Here is a 12,985-nt window from a genome sequence, read left to right as displayed (position 1 = left end):
TGCCCTTCATGGGGGAAACCTTCAAGAATACCCAATCATTCTCTTTGAAATCCAAATCCCTGCAACGCACATCCAAATATGACTTTTGATGACTTTGAGCAGTTTCTAACCAATCCTTAATGAACTTAACCTTCTCCATAGCCTGATGCATGAGGTCTGGTCCTATCAATTCCGCTTCCCTAATCTCAAAGCACCCAATGGGAGACCTACATCTCTAACCATATAAAGCCCCAAACGGTGCCATCTGAATATTAGCATGATAACTGTTGTTGTAGGAAAATTGTATGAGTGGAAAATGATCATCCCAGCTACCCTTAAAGTCAAGAACACAAGCACACAACATATCCTCAAGCGTCTGAATAGTCCACTCTGCCTGTCCGTCAGTCTGCAGGTGAAAGGTTGTACTAAGATTCGCCTGAGTACCCGAACCTTGCTGAAATTTCTTTCAAAAGTTAGATGTGAACTGTGCCCCTAGATATGAGATAATAGAAATTGGAGTGCCATGCAACCTGACAATTTCCTTGATATACAACTGAGCATAATGTTCTGCTGTATCGGTAGCCTTAACAGGTAAGAAGTGAGCTGATTTTGTGAGTCAATCCATAACCACCCAAATCGAGTCATACTTACGAGGAGTGCGAGGTAGTCCCACCACAAAGTCCATATTGTTCATTTCCCACTTCCCCCATTGGAATTTCTATATTCTGTGCCAACCCACCGGGCCGTTAGTGTTCGGTCTTTACTTATTGATAATTTGAGCATCCCGCCACAAAGTCTGCTACACTCCTCTTAATATCATTCCACCAGTAAACTTCCTTAAGGTCATGATACATCTTTGTAGAGCCCGATTGCACGGAATACTTAGATGTGTGAGCCTCGGTCATGATTCTTTCCCGGAGACCATCCACATTTGGAACACATAGCCGCCCTTGGTACCTTAGCGTGCCATCATCCATGCAAAGAGAAAAGGCCATGTCTTATGTTTATGAATCCCCTCCTTCAATTGTACCAACAATGGGTCGTTGTACTACTTTTCCTTTACTTCCACAACAAGCGATGATTCAGCCCTATTTTGCACAATCACTCCTCCTTCACTAGAATCCGCAAGATGAACTCCCAAACTAGCCAACCGATGAACCTCCTTGGCCAACGGCATTTGATATGCCTCCAAGTGAGCCAAACTACCCATAAATTGCTAGCTAATAGATATCGGCTACAACATTAGCCTTCCCCGGATGATACAAAATATCGATGTCATAATCCTTAAGTAACTCAAGCCATCTTCTCTGCCTCAGATTCAATTCCTTCTATTTGAAAATGTATCGGAGGATCTTTTGGTCTGTGAATATATCCACATGGCCCCATACAGATAATGATGCCAAATCTTCAATGCAAATACCACCGCTACAAGCTCTAAGTCATGTGTTGGATAGTTCTTTTTATGATTCTTGAGTTGCTTAGAAGCATAAGTTATCACCTTTCCATGTTGCATTAATACACACCCAAGTCCAATTCTTGAAGCATCACAATATACCACAAACCGATCTGTACCCTGTTGTAGGGTAAACACCGGTGCCGTAGTTAATCTTGACTTCAACTCTTGGAAGCTCCTTTCACAAGCATCTGACCATTGGAAATTAACCATCTTCTATTTCAATTTAGTCAACAGAGAGGCAAGAGTGGAGAACCCCTCCACAAATTTCCTATAATACCCGGCTAAGCCCAAGAAACTGCGAATCTCTGTTGGAGTTATAGGTCTAGGCAAATTGTTCGCAGTTGCAATCTTCTAAGAATCAACCTGAATTCCTTCTTTGGAGACGAAATGACCCAAGAATGTAACAAATTCAAGCCAAAATTCACATTTCAAAAACTTCGCATACAACTTGTGTTGATATAGAGTCTGTAGAACTGCACTGAGATGATCAGCATGTCCCCTCAACTTCATGAATATACCAGAATATTGTCAATGAACATTATCATAAAGGAGTCAAGAAAAGGCTTGAAGACTCGATTCATAAGGTCCATGAAAGTTGTCGGGGCATTTACCAAAAGACATTACCAAAAATTCAAAGTGCCCATACCGGGTCCTGAAAGTTGTTCTCGAAATATCCTGCTCCCTGATCTTCAATTGGTGATACCTGGATCTTAAATCAATCTTGGAGAAATACTTAGCACCCTGCAATAGGTCAAACAAATCATCTATCCTTGGCAGTGGGTACTTATTCTTGATCGTGACCTTGTTGAGCTGCCGATAGTCAATACACATCCTTGAACCCATCTTTCTTTCTTACAAAGAGGACTGGTGCGCCCCAAGGAGACATACTCGGTTGGATGAAAACCTTCTCTTAAAAATCCTTATGTTGTTCTTTTAGATCCTTCAATTCTGCTGGTGCCATTTTGTAGGGTGGAATAGATATAGGCTGCGTGCCCGACATCACATCAATCCCGAAATCAATCTCCCTATCTGGTGGGATCCCAAGGAGCTTATCTAGAAAGACCTCCGAAAATTCATTCACAACAGGCATAAACTCAAGTGTAGGTGCCTCAACATCGGTGTCCGTAACTCGAACCAAATGGTAGATACACCCCTTGTTAATCATATTCGTGTCCTTAAGGTAAGAAATAAACCTACCATTCATCACCACATCATCCCCATTCCATTCAATAACTGACTTATTTTGAAATTCAAACCTAACGGTCCTGGTTCGACAATCAAGCTTAACGAAACATGAATAAAGCCAGTCCATCCCCATTATTATATCAAAATCAACCATGCCCAATTCAATGAGATAGGCAAGGGTATCCCGACCATGCACTGTGACAACACAATCCCTATAAACCCTCACCGCCACAATAGACTCGCCAACCGCAGTAGATGCAGACAACGACTCATGAAGCTTTTCCGGTTCTATCCCAAATTCCATAGCAACATAAGGAGTGACATAGGACAATGTGGAACCGTGATCAATAAGAGCATATACATCATGGGATTGGACACTCAATATACCTGTGACAACATCTGGAGAAGCCTCTGAATCCCGACGCCTCCGCATAGCATAAAGTCTGATGGGTCCTCCCGAACTCTGTGCACCATACATAGCTGCACCAAGCCCTACGAGTGTTGGGGTGCCTCGAGCTAGAGGAGGTGTTGTGGATGTAGTAGCTGTAGAACTAGCTGGCTACGCCGTACCACTGCCCATGCTCCGACGGGATGAGCGGAAATCCCTCTGGATGTGACTCTTCATACCATACCCACAGCATATAGGCAGGTCCATGAAGCAGACCCTAAAGTGCATCCTCCCACACTTAGCGTATGGGTGCCTCTGCTACTGCTGGAATCACCCACAACATTATTATGATATTCTGTTGCACTGACTGGGCTCAGATGGCTGTGCACTTATTGAACACTGAGCAAATGAATGAGATGGCCCTGATGACCCTCCCCTAAATGCCGACCTACCACCATCACCACTGGAAGAACCACCAAAGATTCCTGCGGACCAGGCCTTACTGCTACCCTCACGCTCCATTCTATTTTTCCGTTTATGGTTCTCTGTAGCTTGAGCAAACGCCACCATCTTCCTATAGTTCATATTAGAATTCAAGGCAGCTGTAGCAGCCTCATTAATAACCAAATGGCTAAGGCCCTGCACAAACCGGTGCACTCTAGCCTCCATAGTGGGCAACATGTGAATAACATACTTGGACAGGCGCGTGAACTCCATATGGTACTCCCACACACTCATGCTACCCTACTTCAGGCTCTCAAATTTAGCGACACGGGCTGCCTTAGTCTCGGCAGGCAAGAAATGATCCATAAAGGCATCGGTGAACTCACTCCACCTCGTCGGAGGGCTCCCCTCCTCACGGGACTCCCCCCACATCTCAAACCAAGAATAGGCCACCCCATTTGGGCAGTATGAGGCCAACTCCACTCCCTCTGTCTCAATAGCATGCATATCTCGGAGAGTCTTATGCATCTTATCAATGAAGTCCTGGGGGTCCTCCTCAGGATCAGTACCTGTGAACACTGGAGGATCCAACTGGAGATACCTGTTCACCCTGGAACTAGGGGAATCCCTTGGCTGACTAGAAGAAGTGGGTGCAACATTTGATCTCTGGGCCTGGGAGGCCAATATCTGATCCAATATCTGTATGGATCCCCTAAGATCCCCATCTGAAACACCGGGACCGGAAGCTGGAGCTGAAGGTGGAACTGGAATATCAGTTGGAGGGACCATTGCACCCTCTGTAGGTGTAGGAACTGGTGGAGTCTGAGTAGGAATAGTAGATTCAGGCGGTGTAGTAATTGGGAGAATATCCTCACACCTCGGGTGCTCACCCGTATTATCAAATATAGAATCAACTGCCACTCCTGGGTGACATTGGTTCCTTGGCCTGTTCTTGCCTTCTTCCTAGGCACCATGTACTGAAAGTTAGAGCAAAGCACGATTTAAAGGAGGAACAATCTTACAATCATCTTTATCGCATGATCGAGAACATCAAAGAATGGTATTATTCCTAAATACCCAAGTAGCCTCCTAATTATAGATGTGGTCGACAACACACTGATAAGAAGTACTCCACTAGACACGGCCCCGACACGTCCTATGATACTTTAAAACCTTAGGCTCTGATACCAAGTTTGTCACACCCCGACCTCGGTGAGCACGACCGGCGCTCAACCGAGATTACCCGGCCGAGCAAGCTTGCTAGATTGCCTTCTACCCAACTCAGCCTTAAATAAGGAGAAGATAAACTTCATTAATTAACAGCAAGAGGGTTCATGAACAACATTAATTCCATCACCATTAACTACTTTATTTATAAAGTCTCAAAATACATACACTTTCGTAGTTTGAAGTGGAAAATGTAATACATATATGACATTACTATCTTGACTTTCCTAATAACAATACACAACCCACACCCTGTCTATGGAGACTCTAATAGATACAAAAGAGTACATAGATAGTGCCGGCAACAAGGCTCCGGCTATACCTCAAAACATAATACACACAGAACAAAAGATGCACGACCCCAAAATGAAGTAGGGCTCACCAAGTCAACTGGGAAGAGAGTGTACCGCTATCACTGGTCAATGCCTTCCACTGTTGAACCACCTGCATCCATTAAAGATGCAGCACCCCCAGAAAAAAGGGATGTTAGTACATGTCGAATAGTACTAGTATGAAAACCAAAACACCTATGGAAGTACTTGAAATACAACATGAATGGTAACAATAAAAGGCTTAGATAGCCGTTAAATCCATAGAAAATTTATTAAGAGCTTTAAATAACATTGATAAATTTTTAAGTCGGGAATCCTCTGCAACTACCTTTACACAAAACGGCCCTGCCTCCTCACCCCAATATATGCGGGTAGAGGTGCAATCATAATACCAGAAACTCTACGCAAAGAGGCCCCGACTCCTCACCCCAATGTATGCGGGTGGAGTTGTATTCACAATACCACAAACTCTACACAAAGCGGCCCTGCCACCTCACCCCAATGTATGTGGGTGGAGGTGCATTCACAATACCACAACTCTACACAAGGAGGCCCCGCCGCCTCACCCCAATGTATGCTGGTGGAGGTGTCTTCACAATACCACAAACTCTACACAAAGCGGCCCTGCCATCTCACCCCAATGTATGCGGGTGGAGGTGTATTCAAAATGCCACACTTATGATTCCCAAAATGATTATAGTTTGTACAAAAGAGTTCCCTTTCAATTCAACCATTTGGCACCTTTGGCCTTAGCAAGTGTAAGTTCATAAGGTTTCATGATATGAGAAATAAGCGTTTAATCACATTGATTTCATACAAGATCTTTCTTCCCAAAAGGGGTATACAGTAATTAAGTCAAAAATATAGAATCATTAACACACGAGGGTCCTAACACGTTATGCCATCGGAAATTTTTTTACTAGTTTGAATACCCCACATCAATAGCATTCCATGTTCGAACTTCACACGCTAGAGTTTTGTAAGAACACGGGAATTCAAATACCAGAAAATGAGTTTAGCCTTCGTACCTCAAAAGATCTTACCGTAGTGCCACAATAATATACCAACACTCCTAACAATGCCAATCTATAAAGGAGGAGAGAATTATAAGCACGATTAGAGGAATTCGCATGGCAAGGGCTGTTACAACTATGACCCGGAATTTCCCTTAACTAATTCTATAATAAAACCACCCAAGATTGTTCAACAACTTCTCCGTAGTCTCTATTAGATCGTGCATGTGATAAAATCTACCCTCATCACCCACCATCAACCCAAACCTGAAATTAAAGATTTAGGGAAAGAAATTCTTACCTTTTGAAGCCCTAGCAAGTTCCTTTTGATGCAATTCCCAAGGTTTGATCGGAGTAGAGTAGTGAAATCCTTAATATCTCCTTTCCTATCTCTATAATACCCCTCTACTCTATCTAAAATATCGGGTAGTCCCCTAAAAATGAACCCTTAGGCTAGATAAATTAAATGGGGGTCGGGTTATAAGATTGGGAAAATGGAGCCCCGACGCAAATCTGCGGTCGCATATGCAATCGCATAACACTTCTGTGTTCCGCAAAATGGATCGCATAATGGCCCTCCAGAACTGGGCATTTTTTCTTCACTCTGTGATAGATCTGCGGTCCACAAACCAATTCTGCGGTCGCATAATGGACCGCAGACCCTCCTTCCGAAATTTTGCGTGTTGGATCAGCGGCCCGCAAAACTGTTCTGCATTCGCATAATGGGCCGCATAATGGTCCTCAAAATTGGTGTAGCGACCCGACCAGTCATTTTGAGTATTACAGTCTCGTTCCCCCTATTTACTGCTCAATTTATGCTTTAAAGTTGTTGTATGACTTTTCAGGGTAATTGGTTCGGGTTCGGTGAGGTTTTGAGATGAATTGATTCACTTAGTCTCCAAGATGAAAACATAAGTTGAAAAGATTGACTGGATGTTGACTTATGTGTAAACGACATAGGAATAGAGTTTTGATGATTCCAATAGACCTATATGGTGATTTTGGACTTAGGAGCATGTCGAAAAAATTATTTGGAAGTCCGTAGTTAAATTAGGCTTGAAATGGCTAAAATAGAAATTTAAGTTTGGAAGTTTGACCAGGGAGCTGACTTTTTGATATCGGGGTCAGAATCCGATTCTGGAAATTTGAATAGGTCTGTTATATCGTTTATAATTTGTGTGCAAAATTTGAGGTCAATCGGACTTGATTTGATAGGTTTCGACATCAAATGTAGAAGTTGAAATGTTTTAGTTTCATTAAGCTTGAATTGGGGTATGATTCATGGTTCTAGAATTATTTGATGTAATTTGAGGCCTCGACTAAGTTTGTATAATGTTTTAGGACTTGTTAGTACATTTTGTTGAAGTCCTGGGGTCTCAGGTGAGTTTCGGATGATTAACGGATCAAATTTGGACTTAAGTAAATGCTGGAATTTTTCTGTTGCTGGTGTCCTCGCACCTGCGCATGAGGGACCGTATGTGTATGCTCGCAGAAGCGAGCTTGGTTGCGCAGAAGTGGAATTGGCTTGGCAAGGGCATGGGTCGCAGATCCGCACGCAAGACTGCAAGAGCGGACTCACACCTGTGATGAGTTGATCGTAGAAGCGGAAGTGAGAGGGGAGGGGCCTCATCGCAGAAGCAGCTTGGGTTCCGCAAATGTGAGGTTGCAGAAGTGGACCTCTTGTCCACAGAAGAGAAATAAGCCACAGAAGCAGAAGCTTCGACGCAGAAGCGGCTTAGTGAACCGTAGAAGCGAAAGAAATGGACAGAGTACAAAACAAAAGGGTCCTACATTTTTATCATATTAGACATTCCGAACACGGTTTTGCGGCGATTGTCAGAGAGAATTCATGGGAAAACTTGAGGTAGGTCACTTGTGATCATTGTTAGTCAATAATATTGGATTATTATTAAGTATTTTGACTAGATTACGTGTTTTTAAGGTGAAATTAGAGGATTTGGGCCTAGGGATTTGAAAATGAGATTTGGGGATTTTAAGGTCGAGTTGTTGTTGAAATTTTGTAAATTTGGTATGGTTGGACTCGTGGTTGAATAGAAGTTCATATTTTCTAATTTTTGTCGGGTTCCGAGACGTGGGCCCACTGCGATTTTTGAGTGTAATTTCCGATTTTGTGGAAAATATTAGTATTTTGAAATGGAATTAATTCCTATAAGTTGTGTGGACTAAATCAAATTAATTGTGACTAGATTCGAGCTGTTCAGAAGTTGATACGCGTAGAATGAAATTTCTGGAGCATTGTTTATCTTGCTCGACATTGAATTCGGCTTGTTCGAGGTAAGTAACTATTCTAATCTTGGAGCTGAGGGTATGAACCCTGACTATACGTGTTATGTGTTTGGTATTGAGGTGACGCACATGCTAGGTGACGGCCGTGCGGGCCTGCACCGTGTGAACTGTGACTCCGTTATTTCTATGGTACTGTGTAGTTACCTGAACTTATCTGTAAACATGAAATCTCTACGTACTAGAGTTATTGAGCTGTTATTCATGTTAGAAACCATGTCAAAGCTACATGCTTATTATGTTGGGACCCACTGAGGTCACTACTGCTGTTGAGTTATTTGCTTACATTGCAATGTCATACTCAGTCTTATTCATTCATTGCATATCATATCTCAGTCTCTGTTGTTATTTATTGATACATCATATCATTATTTTTGGCTAGTTCATGTCATTGTGAGCCCGAGAGACTGGAGAGGTTGATGACTGAGTGAGGCCGAGGGCCTGATTTTGAGATATTAATACTATAGCACGTGAGTTGTCCGTGCAATACGTGAGTTGTTCGTGCGGATTTTAGCGCTTGAGCTGAAGGAGCCCCTCCGGAGTCTGCACATACCCCAGTGAGCGTGGTTGATTTATATTGAGGTATGGATCTTCCCTGGACATGGATCTTGCCTGAAGCATGTATTGAGTGATTGATGGATTGTCCCTACTCGGTACTCAGTGACTGATGGTCAGTTGGTGTATATATTCCGGGATGGATCTTCCCTGGGCAGGATTGGCCATATACAGTACCGAGTGATTTAGCATGATGAGTGGAAAGTGTGAGACAGTGAGATTGAGTACTTTGAGAGTTTGAGTACATGAGTTCATCTATGAGATACATTGCATTGACATGCACACGTGTCATACATGCATAGAGATATATTTTCTTCATGTTGTACGATATCACGCCATTCATGACTTCTCACACATGTTGACATATGGGCATAGAGATGTATTTTACACTTGCTATCTGGAAAGAAAAATGAAACATCTTATCTATTGTTGAAAAGATTTTTGGAAAAAAAAATTACTGTTTTCAAACTTACTCATATTTTTGGCAACTTCGGTAAACGACTTGGGTTTTCACTGATATACTTGAAAGGCAAAACTATTTTTAGAAATCATGATTAAGCTGATAATTCTATCTCTGGGTTACTTCTTTTATTACTTTCTTTACGTTGTTTTGGACTGTTATCGGCTATTGGTGTTGGACCCAACCTTTGTTTCAGCTCGTCACTACTTTTAACCTAAGGTTAGGTTTTTTACTTTTTGAGTACATGGGGTCGGTTGTAGTCATACTACACTTTTGCACCTTGCATGCAGATGTTGGTTGCTGTGATCGACGGGAGCTAGAACTGAAGACGTACCTGCGTTCCGGTTGTAACTGCCTCTTGTTCATGGTAGCCTTATATTCATAAAAATCAGTTTATGTGCATTTTGAATAGCTGATGTATTTATTTCATACCATCTTTGTAAATTCTAATCTTAGAAGCTCATGATTTGTACTACCAGTCCTTGGAAAATGTATAAGATTCAGATAATTTCTTTTACTTAATTGTCTTATTAAATATTATTGGAATTGGATAGTTATTATTTGTCTTACCTAGCAGGTTGGGTTAGGTGCCATCACAACTAGTTGGATTTTGGGTCGTGACAAGGTAGTATCAGAGCTCTAGGTTCATAGGTTCTACAAGTCATGAGCAAGTGTCTAGTAGAGTCTTGCGAATCAGTATGATGACGTCCATACTTATATTCGAGAGGCTACAGAGCATTTAGGATATATTTCCCATATTTCTTTACTTATCATGCGGTATTGGTTCAGCTTGAAGCGTAACTTTTTGAAATTCCTTCCACGCATTCATATGCAAACATAGCGCTCGATATCAGTTGTGCGTCGACGGCTTGTGATTCCATGGATGAAGTGCGAGATGTGATTTTTGTGTTCTAATAATGGGCCAGTCTGGAGGACTTGAGGCCGGGTTATGACTGTGGCTTGAGCACGAGGAGTTTTGTTATGTGAGCCCGTCCTTTTGGACTTATACGTCCGGTAGTGTCCCTATGAGTTGAATTCGTGACTTGATGAGTGACTGGATGGCTACGTAATGAGTATGATGTGACTGCGAGATGCGTTCATATGGTTTGAATGTGATGAGAAGAGTTTGTTTGAGATGTAGAAAGGACTATTGGGTGTTTGATTTTGTCTTGATTTGACGTATAGTCTCGAGTTATGAGTGCATTGGAGGTTCTTTCATGTTGTTTAACTGTGGAACGAATTAGGTTCTCATACCTTGTTGGTGAGTTCAGACTCAGAAAGATTAAGCGATTGCATAGTAATTGTGATTGCGAAAGGGAATAACAAGATACCAATTTGAGGCTAAGCATGTGGGTTATCCACTATGGAGTAATCTACGTAGGTGTGTTCCTTTTAATGGGAGTGAAGAGTTTCTTTTCTGCCCGGGGCGTATGTGTTGAGATTTGATTTAGAATCTGGTTGAGAAAGTTGACTTGAGTGTCAAGAGAATGATTGCGAGCTTAGCGGATGATGTAGGTATTTTTATGGTTGACGTTGTATGAGCTTGAGAAGAATTTTTGTAGAACTGACTGCGGTATTATGGCAATAATAGAGTATGGTTATTGTGAGTTATCCAGTGTTTTAATCTATGGCTTTGAGCCAAGTGGGGGAGCCTGCTATTGACAATTCAATTCATGGTCATATGTTAAATTTTAGTTTTGGTCTGAGGCATACTTGTGGATTAGTTATGACTTTGCAGAGGTTGAGATCGAGGATGACTCGAGTACTAAAATTCCTAAATATGGGTTACATTGCACTTTATGAGTATATGAAAATTATGGGATGTGTGAGTTGTTATTTGTGAATGATGTAGTGCGCACGGAGTATGAATTTGATCGGTGGTGTTAAAGCATGGTTACCTCTTTGAGTGTTGCTGTGCTAATGGGGCACGTGTCTTTCAGCCTATTTGGGTGGTGCAATTTAGATTTGAGCAAAGTGGGCGACTCCCGAGAAGGTTCTAATGGGTTCGAGATTTATATGTAGCAATCGTGAATTTTTTCGAATTTGTGTATGGATAGAATCTGAGATTTACATTTAATGGTGCCAGACATGCGGTAATTCTATATGACTATGGATTCTACATTCCAATATAAGAAAGGTAAAAGAACAATTTTAATTTCACATAAGGTCTTTTAGAGTGGATGTCGCGATTGTGGTATTTATGGGGTGCTTAAGAAGAATACAACGGCTTATGGGCCTTAGGGCGGTGTGGTTTTATGTTAGGGTGTCTTATAGTGAGCTTTGTGTAAGGATCGCAGTTTTTTGACAAGGAGAAGTGTCAACTTGAGGGTAATTCAGAAGAAACTCAGAGAAAATAGGACAACTGGGCAGTAGGCTAGACCAGTATGGTAATGGTATGCTCGGTTCGTTTGGGTGATTATGATGTGGTAAGGCTCTACAGATGTTTTGGTGGCAATATTCTTGGGTTTGGTGACCTGCGTGGCTTGGTCGAGTTAGAGGAATTCAGTTCTGATAGCTTGGTTATGTGCAAATGGATTTCAAAATGTTCTTGATGGTTTCTACCACGGTTTGAACCGAATATTTTTTTACCGGTGTAGGGAACGTGTTATGTATTGTGATTTCCTCCTGGAAGGAAGCAAGAGAAAGGATTCTAACTAACTGAGTATGTAATTTGCTGGTGATTCAGAGTGTTAATGAGGTTCTTGTGTTTTCATGTAATGGCCTAATAGAGGCGGCGCGTGGAGTGAGACCGAGATTTGCATGTGCAAGTATACAGTTCAGTTTTGAAGGGATGGTCCTAAATTCTTAAGCAACATGGGTGGTTCCAAACGACTAGATGATAACTATTACTACTTGGTATTGCATGAGAAGGGTGCGTATTTCAGAAGGCGCATTGTGTTTTGACTTACAGATGTTTCATTAGTATTACGGTACTCACCTGGTAGATAAACTACTGGTATTCGAATTTTTGCTATGTGGCATGGACAATTTTTGGAAGAATTCCTCGTGGGTTGATTGTGCATGAAAGATATGTTAGTCATTCGAGTGCTGGAGTTGGGACCAATTACGGTGATTCATGTGTGTTGTGAAATTGGAGACAAGGAGTTCTCAGAAGCATATTGTTTCAGGGTTGCGACCTGTTTGAGGTGAGTATTTTATTTAAACTTAGTTGAGGCACTAGTTGCGTCAATTATTTATGATAGCTACGCGCTATGCATGTGCATATATGTGAGGTTTGAGCCCATGTACGGGCACCGGGGCAATCGTCTGTACAGTTGATGTTAACATGAGCTCTAGAAGAGCTGGTTACCGTTATTAGATTTATGTGTCTTGGTTCTACTATATATGATGAGCATATAGCATTGCAGTTGTGGTGGTGCTTGTTGAACTTGCAATATGGTTCTCTTCTTTGAGACATTTTCCATTTTTGGGTACCCGGATTGCGCTATTGTGGCTTGAGTTATTTTGGTATTGCGTGTCTGTGGGATAGTTGTGATTGATTATATATTGTCATTGGACCTAGAATGGGTACTATCAGGTTTGATTACAGTATATTTGGGAGGATGACATTGAAAGTCGGCTTAGAAAGTGATTATGGTTCTGGATGGGGCGAGAGAGCTCCATGACTTGTTGATATGATAA

At 41.9% G+C, this 12,985-nt stretch overlaps 1 protein-coding gene across 1 annotated transcript; it reads right to left on the bottom strand.

The window, feature by feature from the left end:
- Nucleotides 1–2,345: 2,345 nt before the first annotated feature.
- Nucleotides 2,346–3,098, bottom strand: LOC138902716 (uncharacterized). The gene has a single exon (XM_070190609.1). It carries the CDS (start codon nucleotides 3,096–3,098, stop codon nucleotides 2,346–2,348), a length of 753 nt encoding a protein of 250 aa, XP_070046710.1.
- Nucleotides 3,099–12,985: the final 9,887 nt, after the last annotated feature.

The sequence above is a fragment of the Nicotiana tomentosiformis genome, chromosome 12 (genome assembly GCF_000390325.3).
Source record: "Nicotiana tomentosiformis chromosome 12, ASM39032v3, whole genome shotgun sequence".
NCBI lineage: Eukaryota > Viridiplantae > Streptophyta > Magnoliopsida > Solanales > Solanaceae > Nicotiana > Nicotiana tomentosiformis.
This window is presented reverse-complemented; position numbering and strand designations above follow the sequence as displayed.